The sequence below is a fragment of the Pectinophora gossypiella genome, chromosome 10 (genome assembly GCF_024362695.1).
Source record: "Pectinophora gossypiella chromosome 10, ilPecGoss1.1, whole genome shotgun sequence".
Lineage (NCBI taxonomy): Eukaryota > Metazoa > Arthropoda > Insecta > Lepidoptera > Gelechiidae > Pectinophora > Pectinophora gossypiella.
The window spans coordinates 12,837,900-12,856,378 of record NC_065413.1 but is presented as its reverse complement, the minus strand read 5'-3'; the positions used below and the strand labels follow the sequence as shown (position 1 = coordinate 12,856,378).

The following is an 18,479-nucleotide window of genomic DNA, read 5'->3' as shown; positions in this document are numbered from 1 at the left end:
TAATAAATGCCACCGACCGCGAATTAAAAATCGGTGACCACAATTCGTATTTCTTTTGCTTGGACAAAATATCTAAAATTGAAACTTAGCTTTATTAAGATTTATTTTTTTATAGAAATGGAATGAGTAAATGATATATATTCGTAGTTTAGTTTTCTTTTATAAAGGTATAAAAAAATCACCCGGTATATGAGATTGACATGTCACCTTATGCTACTTTACCTAAAGTCAATCCCATTACATTTTTATCACTGTCGATTGTTAGAATCGTTTGCAACTTGGCTAACCCCCAGGAGTGCGATTCTTTGATACTTACCCCGCCGGCGTGATCGACGGATTCCCTCATTCAGCACTTCGGCCTAGTAGGATCATTTCTTTTTTAAATATAATTCACTCAGATGTTGATCTGGGTCGAAGTTGTCGCTCAAACTGAGCAACCTGAACCCTGTTGTCTTCAATTTTTACTTTTTGTACCGCTTGCGAACACTCGACGCTTCCTATTTCTCGGACCAAATATTTAATGTCACCTGAAGCTTATTTACAATAAGTCATGTCAAAAAAGGATAACAAAATATGAACAAGTAGGCACCCTAGCGAATCACATAGGCCGACTTAAACTCTTACAAACACGCCCTTGTATATCGTGAACTTTGGCGGTGGGTGGTTATGTATGAAGTTTTCGCGGATGATCATACTCGTCGTACGGCTTGTAGTAAAGAAGGCTCGACACATACGTCCTTTCCCACTTGATGTACATGGCCAACGAATTGTGGACATACTAAAAGGACCTTGACAGTATGAGTATCCCCCAATAACAGCTACGGGTTTGCCCGTAATAGTTCTCGCCCATTTAACTGAAAATATGAAAATAATTTATATTAATTTTATATTATTATTATATTATCTTTTTAAATATAAATAATAATTAATTATAAATAATAATATTTATGGTAAGATCTTTTCTACTTAACTAACCAAGTGTAGTGTAAAAAAAAATAACTCACCATTAAATAAAATGTTTATTATGTGACTCATTTATCACTTATTTATATATTTACTTACTAGTGGAAATAAAATATGATATATTAATAACCTATTAAGGATATTATTTGGCCAAAAGCAAAATCATTCGACTTTAAAACGAATTAAGAAAAAAGTAAATTGTCGTTAACGTGAACATAAATATGTAACCGATTGAAATATCGATTACTGTATTATATTCGAAATATCAATTACTGTATTATATTCGAGATATCGATTACTGTATTATATTATTTAGTTTCCAAAACCATTCGAATATAATACAGTGCTTCTATTTTTGAATGTCCTTCGAGAATAATCGTATTTATGAATACAAACGAATGATAAGTTCGATGTCCATCAATAAGTATGAAAACTGCCTATTTCTCCCATCAGGTGTCGCTACTGTTGAGTGTTCTTAAATTTTGACTTTTCCCCATACTATTTGAGTAAACAACCATTTGTTTTGGTTATATTTTTACACTATAACCTTTTGCGCAGCGTTTAACTGCAAAATCATAGTGTTATATTTATTTTTGGCTTTCTTTTTCGTAACTCATCCTTCAGACGGGATACACTCCACGTTGCTTAACATTTTATAGCAATTTAATACGAATTTCAGCTGGACAGTATAAAGAACTTACGAAATTTAGGAACAGTCAACAGTGCAGCCGCATACATTTGAGCTTCTAGTTTTTATCCACATTACTAGATTTATTGTGTATCACAATTTGAATTCAGAAATCAGAATTAAATTCGAAAATGCGATGATTGCAACCAACCTACACATTATATTTATTGGCCTATAAAATTTGTTACTACTTACTACTTATATATTTACACTCTATTATGTTACAATTGTTGCATTACAATAATATCTATACAGAAAAACACATCGAAATAAAATGGCACATTGCTTTAAATTATCAAAACTTTTCTTTATCTCACTTTATATCCTCCTAAGGCCCACGGCCCTACTAGTAGCACTAATCCCATTGTTTAACTATTGTGTCTGGAAATCCGGGCCTTAGGAGGATAAAATAATATGTAGGTCCTATAGTATTTTTTTATTACGGACCTTGCTTGCTAAACATATGATAAGCTATCCTGGTAATAATCATCATAGGTAATCCTACGTAATATTATAAATGCTGAGTTTATTTGTACACTGTTGTGTTAGTTTTCACTTATTTATTAATTAAATGAAGTAAAGCATTTTTGGCAGAAGTACTCCGGGGCTGAAGGCAAGAGGGTAATCACTGCCCTATTTTTCTTTAAAAAAGTATCATGTAGAATGTTACACCGACAAGAGCGTGGCTCTTAAATTAATGATGATGAAGCATTTTAAATTAATAAATATATTATATTAAAATGAAAACCTCTTACGAGGTTTCCTTAACAAATTACCGGATGAGAACCTTCAGCGCTACCCATTTGTACGGCGAAGTAGTTAATACAAATTAATAAAAAAAAACTTTAACAAAAATCACCTCAATCATTTAAATATAAAAATTTAAATATACAATTTAAATTATTTTTATAATTTAAATTAAAATTATTCAATTATTATTTTTATTTAATTAAAGTTATTCAATTTAAATTATTTTTGCAATTTAAATAATTAAATTCTTATCAAAGTTCCGTCATTACGTACAAAGAAGCGCGGCGGGTTGTGATTATGCTCAGTGTTCGCTCGTATAAGCTGCCGGTTCATATTCGTCGTTAAGCTGGCTCTACACCTGTGTCCTCTGCCAGTAGACGTACATTTCCAATGTACAGTTGTCATGCTCTGAGAGCCGTAGTAGAATGTGTATCCTCTTAAAATGCCCAGTGCTTTCCCTGCAACGTTGTGGACCCAGGTAACTGTAACACATAAATTGGTATAATTCATTGCACCAAAATCGAAATAGTTCCATCAAAAGACTTGGTGTCACACAGAAAAACAATGAGTAAGATAAAATTAACTTTATAATAATCTGCACTCACATCGCGATATAATAACATAAAGCACAGCAATACAAGAAAATACTTACAGTCTGTCCATTAAGATTTTCAAGATTTTTTGCCGCAGATGGCATTAACTATTTGGCCGGATAAATGGGAAGCGCTGAAGGCTCTCACCCGGTAATTTTCAAGCGAAGAGTTAAGGAACACTCTCTATCTCTATGTAAGTCATTTATTTATTATTTTAATTTAGTTTAAATAATTAAACACTTGCTAACATACGTCACAAATGACACTCAAATGGAGACCGATGACATTGTTTTTTAACGATTTTACAGTGGCTTCTATTATTTATAGATTTATTATAGATGAGCAATTTATGTTTCTTATTTATATACCGGATTTTAGTGACATCGTAACAAATACTGAGGGGGATGATTCAGACCATGATTCTGAGTTGATATCAAGTGGATTTTTTGTTTTTATTTTTAATTATTTTCTGTTCCATACTTTTGCGACGGAAAAGTCCACTTGATATCATCTCAGAATCATGGTCTCAATCATCCCTCAAAGTTTTCGTTACGACGTCACTAACACCCTGTATTTGTGAAAGAGAAAGTGTCAGGGGCGAAGCAAAGGGAATTACTTAGTACCTGCTTACCGCGGCGGGAAATAAGGGTGTGTTTATGTTTGTATGTATGGGGGTATATGGATGTGTGTTTTTATATTCGTATCAATGTCCCGTCACTACTTATTACAAATCTCGGTTTCTTGTGGTTGTGCTCTGTGTTCGTGCGCACTATTTCTCTGTTCTTAGTCATGGTAATAGTGGCTTTACACCCGTGCCCTCTGCCAGTAGACGTACACTTCCAATATACGGTTGTCATGCTCTGAGGACCAGAGTAATAAGTGTAACCGTTCAAAATGGCCAGCTCTTTCCCCGCAGTGTTGTAAGCCCAAGTAACTGGAAACAGATATGAAAACCATCAATATTTGTAAAAAGTAGAAATATAAATCAAATCTGTGCGTACGTTCTTTATTTTTTTATTTAATCCCAAAAAAAACACTAATTTATTTTCTTTTTTATTCAGGCACAAGACCCATATATACATTGAATTCAACCTTAACTTAAAACAAAAAACATCAATACCGTGTTCAGAACAAAATTTGAAATCGAAAACAAAATACAAAAATATATACAAGTTGTATTTGTATTATTAAAATATTAATAATTGTAGACAATAATGGATATTTAAATGTTTATTGCATTCCATGTCGTACAATGAGGTCGTATCAATCTCCCGTCATGTACAAAAAATTTGGGTGGTTTATGATTATGTTCATTGTTCATTCGAATGATGTGCCCATCTTGAGCCGTCCTTATATTGACTTTACATTTGCTCGCAGAAGTACATTTCCAATATGCCAACGTCTTGGTTCTGTAGCCTAAATTAAATGTGTATCCTTCGAAAATGGCTATTTCTTTACCCGCTGTGCTGTGGACATATGTAACTAGAAAGAAAACAGAAAAGCGTAATTACTTGTTCTGGGTAAAAGAAATTTATAAATAAATCATGTACGTGTATTTTATGTTTTTTTCTTAAATCTCATTTCAATAAAGAAACACCATGCGCGACAGTTAGCGTATTTATATCTTCAAGCAAAGAGTTAAGATTCATTATCTATCTACATGTTATTAAAGTACCAGTAACTATTTATATATTGGTGCTTATTCCAGTACCCACCATCTAATTTTATTTCAATTTATACCTGTCATTTTCTTGTCTGCCTAAAAGAAAAGAGATAGGTAATCGATAGGCATAAAAATGGAACACTTGTCAATTTTAGCCAGAAAAAATCTTGTGTGCAAGCAACTTGTCTTTATGTTCTCATTTATGTGTACAATAAACTTTTAAATAAATAAAATAAAAACTAAAAAAATAAAATAAGTATTTATAATTCAAGGATCAACAGTGGCTGCAAGTTGTCTTTGATTACTTGTGGCTCTGCCCACCCCATTAGGGATTACGGGCGTGAGTTTATGTATGTATGTATGTATGTAATTCAAGGATATTCAATTAAGAAAGAATATAAAACAGCAAAACAACAATTAAAATACTATATAAAAAGATAAACAGCCTCCGTGGTCTAGTGGTTAGAGCGTTAGGCTCAAGATCTGGAGGTCCGGGTTCGATTCCCGATGGGGACATTGTCGAAATCACTTTGTGAGACTGTCCTTTGTTTGGTAAGGGCTTTTCAGGCTTGAATCACCTGATTGTCCGAAAAAGTAAGATGATTCCGTGCTTCGGGAGGCACGTTAAGCCGTTGGTCCCGGCTATTAGCCGTAAAAACACCTCTACCAACCCGCAGTGGAGCAGCGTGGTGGAGTATGCTCCATACCCCCTCCGGTTGATTGAGGGGAGGCCTGTGCCCAGCAGTGGGACGTATATAGGCAGTTTATGTATAAAAAGATAGGAACTTTGATCTGGACTTTGACAATATTAGCCTTCATTAGTGATAATGGCGTCGTTAATATAAAGGCCTCACTCAGCATTAGACCCCGTCTTCACCAATGTTGAGTTATATATAAATAACCTAAATAATTTCGTTATTGACAAACCACCTGTCGATTTCTATTGGTTAATACACTCAGGACATCCCTTAATCGGTGAAGTCACTGGGCCTAACCCGCGGCGCTCGTATTCTGTGTTTGTTTATCGCCTAATCACAGTTCCCTCATGTACTATAAATTTTGGTGGTTTATGATAATGTTCGATATTCATTCCTACGATCTGCCCATTTATAGTCATTGATATTCTTATGTAGGCTTTACACTTTGCCTTTGCAGTACATTTCCAATATGCCGAAGTGTTGGTATTGTAGCTGGAGTAAAATGTGTGTACCCTTTGAAAATTGCTAGACGTTTCCCCGCAGTGCTATTGGCATATAAAACTGGAAAAGAAAATGGAAAATCGTAAATATTATAAATACCTTTAAAAAAATATAAATTGGCCCTATCTCTTACTTACTACGCAAAAGGTAAGATAGTCGTAAGCTCATATTTATTTCATTATTTTATTTATACCTGTGTAAATGCTGCGTGCACCCTATGTTTTTTCTTAAATCTAAGTTCAGCAAAGGAATAAAGATAAACATCCAAAGTCGCGTCAGTTATACGTGCAATCTTAAACACAACACAAAACAACAATTATTTAAAAAACACGCATACAATATTGTAACTTAATCATTTTGACAAGAACTTTACCGTCAGTGGTGGTAGCGGTGTCCTTAATAAAAGGAGCTGACTCAGCAAAGCCGAGGCGCCAACCACGGCGCTAGTCACGGTGCTCATATTCTGTGTGTTTTAAGAGTCGCATCACAGTTCCCTCACGTCCTTCAAATCGCGGTGGGTGTGCAGTCTACGTTTTTTTCTTAAATATAATTTCAGAAAAGGAACCATAAAATAAATAAAGAAATTAAAACTCATTTATTATCCAAGGATATGACGCAATATAAACCCAAAACAATTGAACATTTATAAAATATATGTACTTATACAAACAAATCATAGGAAATTTTGTTAAGTCAATGGAGGTTGCGGCATCCTTAATAAAAGGACCTCACTCAGCATGTCCGCCTTGACGGGGACCTGTGGACGGTGGTCGGGGGACCGCCGTCCACAACATAAGTCTCGTGCTGTAGGGCTCCCCAAGTGTTCCAGGCAGCCCTCGGCGGAGGGGGAGACGCTTGACGCGCTCCCATGGGCGCTAGGCCCCAAAGGGCATCCGCCGGCGGAGACGCGGTTCTGTGCAATTGCGTTCCCGTATCCCCGCCACAGGGCGGCAAGGAGGAACACCGTTGGGTTTTAGTGGGTATATCGGGTGGCGACACCCGGGGAGTCCCACATAACCACGTCGTCGTCCCCGGGCGGCGTGGTATGCGTAATGCATTTCCCAACGTTAAAAAAAAAAAGCACCTCACTCAGCAAAGGCGCGGCCAGCACGGGCTAGTCCCGGTGCTGATATTCTGTGTGTATTTATAGCCTTATGACAGTTCCATCATGTAATACAAATCGCGGTGGTTTATGAGAATGTTCGGTGTTCATTCGTATGACCTGCCCGTCTTTAGCCGTAGACATGTTGGCTTTACACGCACCCGCAGAAGTACATTTCCAATATGCCGATATCTTTGTTTTGTAGCTGAAGTAAAATGTGTATCCTTTGAAAATTGCTAGGTGTTTCCCCGCAGTGCTATGGGCATAAGTTACTGGAAGGAAATTTATATAGGTGTAAAGCATTTACCAATAAGTAATTATCTGTGTCGAAATATAGCTGCTTTTATAGTCGAGGGGTGTGGCTAAATCATCTCATCGACGTCATAGATTCATAGGCGTATGCGTGAGATAAAGTAGCCATGTCTAGTAGCTAACACAATCACTTTAATTACTTCCAGATAGTCGTCGTTTCACAATTTTAGATTATCACAAGTTCACAACACTACATAACATTTCCAATATGGCTTTCGAAACTGTATTACAATTCAAGTAAAGCTGTATTACAAACCGCGGAGTCTGTTATGAATTAAAAATCAATAAATAATAATAACAGCGTAGGAATAATTCGAAAAAAAATCGCATTTACAGGACCAGGACCCGGTGGTGTAATGGTTAACACGCTTGTCCCGGCTTGACAAGGGCTGCGGGTTCAAGGTTGAAATAATACCAGGTCGGAAATTAATGAAAAACTTCTATATTATCTATATTATCTATTTCTATTTTATAATTACAAACTACACTACTAAAATATAGCTTAAAAATAAATTCGACGACATAACATGCGATTTCATACAAAAAAATATAACATAGCTTCACGCCGGTACCCTCCATGTGGTAGGCAGAGATGCATAGTAGGTATACCTAAACCCACGTATCGGCATGATTAAGCGGGCAAAAATACTGGAAACCACGTGATAACCATTATCTATAATCCAAAAATGAATTTAAACTCATAAAGTCGAATTCAGTGGTTAATTGCCCATGCCTGGATTCGAATCCCGGACGCTATGATATAAGTCCAGTGACATAGCTATCACGGATATTTATTCACACAAATAAAGTACATAATAATTAAAAGTTCCATCTACCTTAATCCATCGATATTATTCTATCAGATACATAATACATAACATCATCATCTCCTACTTCTACCGTTTTCACAGGGTCCGCTTACCTAACCTGAAGATTTGACAGGGCCGGTTTTTTACAGAATCGACGGCCTATCTGACCTTCCAACCCGCGAAGGGAAAACCAGCCCAATACAAGTTAGGTCACATATCCCCGAAATGCATTTCGTGGTAATGTGGGTTTCCTTCACCGCTGAGCACGTGATAATCATTTATGATCCAAACATGAATTCGAAAAGAAATTCGACAATTGGTTTAGGCCTGTGCTTGATTCGAACCTGCAACCTTAAAGTAAAAACAAAAAACCACACTGCAAGCGTTCTAACAACTGGGCCAGCACGGCTCGCACATAATACATTACATTAACAGCCTAAATACGTGGGACAGCCACGGTATGGAACACGCTCTAGATTTAAACATATAAATATTCTTTATTACAAACACACACAAAAATATTTAACATAGGTACCCATAGACATTTTTTTCATTTATATGCACAATGAATGAACTAAAAAGTATTAGAATGGTAATAGGGTAGCTGCCAACTAGTCAAATCAGTTACTTTTTACTAAACTTTTTTTGACGTTACTTATTGTAGATTTGCCGCAGATGGCATTAACTACTTGGCCGGACAAACGGGGAGCGCTGAAGGCTCTCACTCGGTACAACGTTTAAGACAACAGGCCTGAGGGTGCCCAGTTGGGCGCGAACCTCGGCTCAGGGCGTCGTTTACTAAACGTCAAACACGAAATTACTATGGAATTTGTATGAAAATGTGACGTCACCGAAAAACGTGACAAAATGTCGCACTTATTATTATATTTTTCTTTATTAAAATTCATAAATAAGTTAAATAGAAAAAAGAAAAGGTTTTTTGTCACATTTAGTTCGTTAATTAGTAATTTATAGGAAACTACCCAATTGGTAGGTATTTTATTGCTCACAAAGGAACACAGATTAGTGCCGAGGTTTTTCTTGTAGCTTCTTTTCCCCGGCTATACAGGTTGTGAAAAGCGCAGTAGTTTTAAGCGGATGAGACGTTTGTTATGTAAAAAAAATACTATTCAAAGTGTAACTATGTTACCTACTGCCTACTTTCAAGTCTACTTTGTCGCTAAATAAAAATATCCGGAGAACTTTTCATTGAGTGCAAACCTACGATATGATGCAGTGTAATGCGTAACAGAAAAACATAAAAATACACACACACACACATATACTACCCTACTTTAATCTAATGAATATTTAAAATTAATAATGGCACAATTATGCGTGTACCAACGCAGGCCACATCTTCACTTGGCATCAGCTGAGATTGTAGTAACGCAAATCTCATTAAAAAGTCAAATTCATTTCTATTTCTAGATTAAAATTTCATAATTTGTCTTTGACCTAGTCAAATACCCTATTATGACACCAAGAAGAAACACACAACACAACTTATACCTAACATTAATTTGCAATAGTTTTGAGACAGATACATTTACCATCTTATACTCTATGTGACCCAAACAGGTGTGCTCCTTCACGGAACACGTACTTTGGGGGTGGATGGTTATGCTGATTATAGAAACGACGTATTATCCCTTCTTTTGTGATGGAGAGAGTTGCGTGGCAGCCTTGCGAACCTCTGGACGAACACACCAAGTTGTCAGTCGCCACGTTTCGACTTACAACATAATAGACGAACCCGCCGAACATAGGTAACCTCTTGCCCGATCGAACCTGGACCCACGTAACTAGAAAAGAAAACCATTCATATAAAATCTGTTGTAATTATAACAATTCAATACAATACAAATACACTTTATTGCATCAAAATAAAAAGAAATAATTACAAAAAGACTCTTAACTAAGTAAATGGCATATGGCGGCCTTATCGTTTAAAGCGATTTCTTCCAGACAATCATAAGGTGAGGAAAAATTAAAAAAAATTAAAGATTGCGGTTACAAACTATAAGTACAACTTATCAATAATACATGCAAATAAATTAAGAGACTTTTTGTAATTATTTATTTTTAGTTTGGTGCAATAAAGTGTATTTGTATTGTATTGTATTGTATAAATATATAACATACTAACAATACGATACAAAGAAATATATTATTATTTAGATATATACTTAGTGATCAAATCCGGGATGTGTTAAAAAAAGGCCAGGTCAAGAGTCTAAACCGACGAGCATGCATAAAACTGATGGATGAGAAGTACTGGAAGAAGCGAAAGAGATGTATCAGAATCGTAGTTTAATAGTCTAGAATACAGGTGGCTCTGCCTACCCAAATAGAAAATAGGCGTGATCTTCTGTACCTATGTAGAGTACATAAAATCGAGATAACATTGACGAAAAGTACAAACACAATTGGTGTATTTATCGCTAAACAATAATTTCTTCCAATTTTGCAAGATCACAAGTTATCAAAACAATTTACTTTTACTTACTTTTTTTGTATCGTGAGAGTTGTGGCCACGCAACAGAAGAAAGAGTTTGGAAAGACTGTCGCCGCTTCAACCCCACTTTCTTTTACTACTACTTCAGCAAACTAACACAACACTGTTTAAAAAAACTTACGATTGTAATTTACAACGACAATTTGATGTTCATTGCGTAGCTAATATGAAACTGCAAAATATTCGTGATTACACACTCCGCAATGTACATCAAATTGTCATTGTAATTTACAATTGTAAGTTTTATTAAACAGGCCCCAGATAACTACGATAGCTCTACTGCTTCCAACCTCTTTCTGCTATTCCATGGCTATGGCTCATGTAACGACTACTTACACCAGTAAGTAGTAACAGGGATCAACGGCATAACATGCCTTCCGAAACCGCGGGTCATCTTCCTTTCGGACAATCTGGTGAACACACAATAATGTCCTGACCAAACGGGGTCACTGAGTGGTTTTTGTGATATGTCCCCACCAGAATACGAACCCGCAACCTCCGCATTTCGAGCCCATCGCTCAACTACTGGACCACAGAGGCCGTTACCCACTACTGTTTACTTAGGTATGTACTCGATACATGAGCCATAGGGGCCTTTGGCGGCTCAACAATAAATCTGACTCCAGGGTTAATAAGATCGATTATTTAATGTTTTTTTTTTTGCATTTTATAGTACTAACCCTTGCTTAAACTTAAAACTCACAAAAAGAAAATTAAATCGAAAAAAAAATTGACTCTTGTGCACAATATTCTAGATAAATGGCGCCGGCGTCGGATTGATGACAATATAAAGATCGAAAGAAATTTTAATTGTTAACACGCGTGTCCCTATTTGACAAGAGCTGCGGGTTCAAATCCCGTCCGAGTCAGATGTTTTTTCGATTAAATTTTCTCTTTGTGAAGTCGGTTTTTGTTGAGTGCGATTGATCTATGCCGACTAGGAGTCAAAGTGGTCGCCATGGCCGGAATCGGTCGGAGAGATCACTTACTCACTATTGATCTATCAACTGACACGAGAGAAAACTATTCTGTTATTCTCAAAGTGCATCTTTACAGTTTTAACAACATTCCGTTACGGATCATATATTTAGGTGGCGGATGGTTGTGATCGTGGTAGAAGCGTTGTATTATCCCGTCCTTTGTGATAGAGAGAGATGCTAAGCAGCCATTCCTGAGTCTGGACGAACAGCTCAAGTTATCCGTGGATACATTACGCTTCCTAATAGAAAAGGTGAAGCCGTCATACATGGCCAACCTCTTGCCAGATGGCGTGTAAACCCATGTAACTGTAAATGAAAACAAATGTAGTTTTAATTATTATGGAATCGCCAAAAGCCATCATATGGCTCATGTAAAGACTACGTACTTACTTTCACTATGTAGTAATCGACACGAACGGATTAACGTGCCCTCCGACACATGGAACATTAATGGAGCGATAAGGCCGCCATTTTCCATGTACTTAGTTAAGAATCTTTTTGTAATTATTTCTTTTATTTTGGTGCAATAAGGTGTATTTGTATTGTATTGTCATCATCATCATCAGCCCATAAACGTCCCCACTGCTGGGGCACGGGCCTTCCCTATGGATGGATAGGGAGATCGGGCCCTAAACCACCACGCGGGCCCAGTGCGGATTGGTGGTTATTAACGACTGCTAATGCAGCCGGGACCAACGGCTTAACGTGCCTTCCGAAGCACGGAGGAACTCGAGATGAAAACTTTTTTTTTTGTGGTCACCCTATGACCTATGACCGCCCTCTGCGAAAGTTGCTTTACTTCAACAATCGCGGACCGAGCGCGTTTACCGCTGCGCCATCGAGCTCCTCCTATTATTGTATTGTATTGTAACATTATTACTTTCCGATGAAAGGATCAGCTTCTAATGTACTAAACAAAAACAAAGTGAAATTTGTGATATGTCCCCACTGGGATTCAAACCTGGAGATCCGAAACACATGCCTAACGCTCAAGCTTGGACCACAGAAGCTGTTACGACAAGCCGCAGCTCCCAGCACCCGTGACATGCCAACAGCTTTCAAATAATCGCTAGTAGAATATATTTATTTATAGTTTATTAAAAACTTTTAGGCTGAGGAAAATACCTCATGATATATAATTATTTAATTTTACTTCTCATTATACTCATGATCAGAAATATACAAATAAAAAATCACAAATAGAATTACTTGCATGTAGGTAGTGGGGCGGAAGGCAAGAGGGAAACCACTGCCCTATTTTTCCCTAAAAAAGTAGCATGGAAAATGCTGCACCGACAAGAGTGTGGCTCTTAAATTGATGATGACGAGGTAAGTACACTGCTAAGGACTAAGAGATGTTATTATTTATTCAAATCATTATCGTATTACTTTTTATTTACAAATTAAAGTAGCAGATATAATAACTGTTATTTACGAGAACTTAACGAACAGTGACGAACTTTTTAAGTAAGTATTAAATCACACCTAAGTATATTATATTTTTATATACAGCCCCTTGTGGAGCATATATTTCGGTGGAGGGTGATTGTGTTGGCTGTAACAGTGGAGTATGTTACCATTATCTAGAATAGTCAGGCGGCCCTTGCAGACGTCTTTAGTCCGGGAAGTGCACAAGAGGTTAGCCGTGCACTTATTCCATTTGGTGACGTAATAGGTGAACCCCTTGAACAGAGCCAAGCACTTTCCCGACGGGGTTCGGACCCATTCAACTGCTAACAAACAAACAGTTACGTATTATAGGTAGTTAAGTAAAATAGGGAGATTTTGGGGGAGGCCTATGCCCAGCAGTGGGCGTCGTACGGCTGATGTTGATGATTATGAAGTAAAATAGGCTTTAATAATAATAATGATTAGGTAACCTTTATTTCGATAATGTACCTCATGACTCATGACGTAGTGTACTGCAGCTAACACATTACATTATATTAGGGCGATTGCAGCCTAAAAGAATACATTAAATAGGGCATTTAATGTCCACACTGTAACAATTACCGAATCTGACACACGTCCTTAGTTTTGTATAAGGGGAACATGATCAGATTAAAATAAATTTCGTCAAAAGCATTATGTTTCATGTGATTCGGTTTTGATACAAAGAAGCAAAAATAAGGCAACATAATTACATAAAAGTACATTTATTTATACTAGAAATCTCTTCAAGCAAAATGACGACGCGTAGACCAATAGCCATACTTACGCAGTTTAGCTGCGTATGCGTTTGCAATAAGTACTTAATTAGGGCTTCGTATTATACGATCAAACTGGGTGCCTAAACGGCAAAGCGTTTAGGCGCAGAATGTCTAATTCGCAGAAAGTCCATTTCGCAGAATGTCCAATTCGCGAAATGCCAATTCGCAAAAGTTGTCTACAAATTAATAAAGCCACAACAGACAATTTGCATGTATTTTGATCGTATCGTAATACGAAGTCCCCGCATGGTGACACGTTCAATGTATTTTTTCGCTCCCAGTTCAAAAGCAACAGCTTCGTGTTGTGTAATTGTTGAGCCGCTGCATTACAAAATGGCCCTTTTTTAGCCTTTCACACTTTTTTATTATAAAGAAAAAAATACAACGAAACTTTTTTTGCAGTAAGATATATTTGTGTATTTACATACCTTACGTTAAAGACATCAAGACAGGAACCAAAATAATAAATATATTTTTTTCTTTTTTTTTAAATGTAGACATATATATAGTCGGTATATCCTAACTAGTCAAAATCAAATCAAATCAAATAAATATACTTTATTGCACAGAACTAAAATTTCAACAATCAGACATAACACATGAATATAATACAATTTGGGCGGACTTATTGCTCTAGAGCAATTTCTTCCAGGCAACCAACAAAAGGAAACAAACGTACACAACACAACATACACACACCACACACTAACACACTAAACCAACATACAACACATACTAGTGTTGTCGAATAATTGATTATATTGCAATAAACGATTAATAATCAATTAATCGATGTTTGGAAAAAAAAATACAATCGATATTATCTATATAATCTAATATATCTAACAATTATTAGAATATAATCGATTCATCGATTATAATCGATGTAATTGTAATTTTCAATATCAATAGTAACAATAGGCATATCGTTATTTAGATTATTAAAGAGCTTAGAAAATAATCGATTATGAATCGGTATTCAGTCGATTATCGGGCAACACTAAATCTTAACCTACTATCGGTATATTTGTACGAATAATAACAATTACATATATTAACAAGGAAATACGGCATTTCTATAAAAACGGGTTTCACTTAGTCGACACTACTAAATCTATGTATTTTGAGTAACAATTTAGATTCGTATCAGCAAACCATCTCGGATCACATAGTTTGGCGGTGGATGGTTATGTCCGTGGTAGAAGCGGTATAGCCGGCCTTCCTTCGTCAAAGATATAGAAGCTTTGCATTTTTGCTTACGTCTTGACGAGCATGCCAAGTTATCAGTATACGTATTCCGAGCGCAAACGTAAAACGTATATCCATTGTACATAGCTAGAGTACCCCCTGATGATAAGCTTACCCACTGAACTGAGAACAAAAACATAAATATACATTATTAATTTATTCGAAATTTATATCTACTGATATAAATTTAGCATAAACCCCAGTAGGTCACTCACACATAATTCGTACTAGATCATATTGGATTACTTTCTAGTCAATTAATTAATGTCAGCGGTCTTTGGCGTCTCAGCAGTAACCCGGACACCAGGGTTGATGATGATGAAAATATAATAGACAAATTACAGTAACAAAACCAACATAAATCATGTCGAGTTTGCCTTTATTTTATTTTTAATACGTGGAATTAACAAAATCTAGATCTGATGTAATATATTTTTATGCAGACAGACAAAATACATTAAACGTGTTATACCTAGGTGCTACAAAACCTACTTCTTATTATTAAACTATGTATTTTTTTTAATAAATATATTGAATTGGTACAATATTGGTTTAGGTTTAGGATATTAAAGAATATTGCATTTTAAGTGGAATAAAATTAACTCAACATCCTTATTCCTGTTGGACTAATTTCCGACAATAAATACCTAAGTAGTCTAATAAAATTCGTACATAATGTAAATAGATAATACTTAAGTTCTTGACTATATCCCTTGGGGTAGTCACAGGTGTACCTCTGATGGATGTATCCATCGCCTCATCGAGCTTTCTGACCAACGTGATAGGTGGTGATCCGTATCGCCGTCTATATAATGGTCGGGCTAACTGTGTTTTGTGGTAAACACATGCTTAATATTACGTTATATTCAAAATTACTATATAAAATTAACAATTCAAGACAACAATCCTACAGAGTTGATCCAGGCGCAAAGGTCCCCATAACACTTGCCAACATTACGTTGTATGGCGATGGAAGACCTTTGCACCAAGAAAGACCACCGGACCACCTTTCTCTTAATCTACGTCCCAGTTTCCTAATGAAGCCTATAGCCTCCAACTCCCAACAATGGTCGTCTCAAACGCCAGCAGCACAAAAATAGTTGCCCTTTAGGGCCGAATGTTTGCTCGCTTTCTAACCGCGGCAAAATCAGCCGCAGCGCCAGCGGTCTGCGCCGTTTGGCTGAGTTACGAGATAGCGAAAATGCTGACGCATGTGGCATCCCAGAGCAGATATTTTCGCTTCCGCCATGGCAACATAGTCAGGCCGTCTTGTCTTTTGTCATCAGAGCGGCAAAGACCTGGCTCCAGCACACGCGGGATGTTGGCGGATATGATGGCCCTTCAGATGATGTCATTGAAAGCGTGGTGGCGGGGAAATCTTCCTAAACACCGGCAGTTGCTCAATGCATGACGGCCGTCCGCCGTCATCGCAGCCCAATTCCCAAGCCCAAATTTTATTCAATTCTTATATAATTTCCATTCCGAATCAAATAACGTGGTGGCGGGTGGCTATGTTTATTGCAGATGCGGCGTACCATCCCAGTTTTGGATATAGAGATGGTGACTTTGCAGTTGTATTTTTGTCTGCACGAACACACCAAGTTGTCCGTTGTCGCATTTCGAGAACTAACGTGAAAAGAAAATTCTTTATACATCGCTAACTTCCTTCCTGATGGGACTGTAACCCACTGAACTGAAAACAAACAATATTCATTTATTATGTGTATGAACAAACATACAGTGTTGGTTGACGAAACTGTCTTTAGATTACGCCTTTTCTACTTAATAAATTGATTATCATATTTCTACCTTTCCTTGCTTTTCTGTATTTATTTTATTCCACATCAGCACGCGTCCTTCTTGACAGATGTCACTCATAGCTTCTTTTTTACCGGCAAATGAAAATTCAAGTAAGAAAAAGTTTCTGCACAAAACAAATGAAAATTTAATAATAATAATAAATTAAAACAAATTAAAATTACTACAATAAAAAAATGCTTAAATATCAAAAATAATTGGGGTCTCTAAGTAATAAAAATAATTATTTTTTTATCTTATATTTTATAATTATAACTTAGCAGCTACTCATTGGCATGTGGCGTCTATTCTATATTTAAATACACTATGACTAGCGCCTGCTGCGTTAGCGCACTGACTCACCCGTGGTGTGGCGAGAGCGTGATAGGTGAATTACTGGAACAAAACTAACTTATTGTACAACACTCAAACCCGGCATTTTTTTTAAATCTTGTATAAATATTAATTATCAGGTGAAGTTTACAAATATCAGTAACAATAATAATATATTTTTTATACATAGTATTACGCCTGTGTCCCCGAAGGCAAAGGTGTAAAGTATATCCACTCCTCGCCAACTATATTTTAAGTCCCATTTTGGGTGCTTATTTATTGCTAATAACCGTGCAAAAATACTGAAAATCGCGTGATATCAATTATCCATGATCCAAACATACATTATTTTATATACGTATCGTGAAATTCCTTTAAAGGCGTTATACATAAAGCCATCTTAGATTTCCACGAGCAACACTGTTTTGGGATAATAAAAGTTAGCATATCACGCATTTTACAATGAAGTACAATCACGGAAAACATGAAACAGTAGGACTAGGGCCCTGTGCTGGGAGGTTTTCTGGCCACGTCTTTCCCTCAGCGTTACAGATTCCGATGTGGTAGTAGTTTTACAGCTAGTTACATAATATGTAATTTAATTTTTGACGTTCAAAAAGCGCTAACTTTGTAAGCCAATTTTGAAAAATAAATATTTTTTAAATTTTTTTTCAACGTACACGTTCGTACCGTTTATTATCGTAAATGTACATAACATAACATAACATAAACAGCCTATATACGTCCCACTGCTGGGCACAGGCCTCCCCTCAATCAACCGGAGGGGGTATGGAGCATACTCCACCACGCTGCTGCTGCGTAAATGTACAATTATGTATATTTACGATAATAAACGGTTCAAATCATTTATTTTACAGACCTTTCGTCAACTTAAAATGAATGTCATATGTTTTCTAATCCATTTTACATAGTTTCTATCACGAACGACATAACGAGGTGGTGGATGGTTGTGATCATGGAAGAAGCGGTGTAACTTCCCTGTCTTCAGTATAGAGAGGGAGGCTTTGCAGTTGTGTTTTCTTCGTCAAGAGCATACCATGTTGATCGTTGAGATATTTCGAACACTTACGTAGAAGGCGAATTCATTATACACAGATAACGTTCCTCCCGTTGGCGTTGTAAACCACATAACTGAAAACGATTAATATTATAATATACTCTTCTTTTTTATCGTGTGGATTGTGAAATGAATCCCACTCATCAGCCCTGGAGTCAGGGTTATTGTTAAGCCACCAAAGAGCTCTCATATGGCTCATGTAACGACTACATACTTAAGTACATCAGTAATTACTG

General features: G+C 36.5%; 1 protein-coding gene across 5 annotated transcripts in view; it reads right to left on the bottom strand.

The window, feature by feature from the left end:
• The window catches only part of LOC126370072 (protein tramtrack, beta isoform-like), a 282,534-nt gene that overhangs the window by 8,156 nt on the left and 255,899 nt on the right, over positions 1-18,479 (bottom strand). The window contains exon 5 of one of the 5 annotated variants that reach the window (XM_050014747.1): positions 598-854. The exons of 3 other annotated variants lie outside the window; for them this stretch is intronic. In XM_050014747.1, coding sequence (XP_049870704.1) covers positions 613-854 — 242 coding nt within the window. In that variant the 3' untranslated portion in view covers positions 598-612. Of the gene's footprint in view, positions 1-597; positions 855-3,663; positions 3,929-18,479 lie in introns of those variants that run through there. One more of the 5 variants, XM_050014746.1, reaches the window with a different exon arrangement.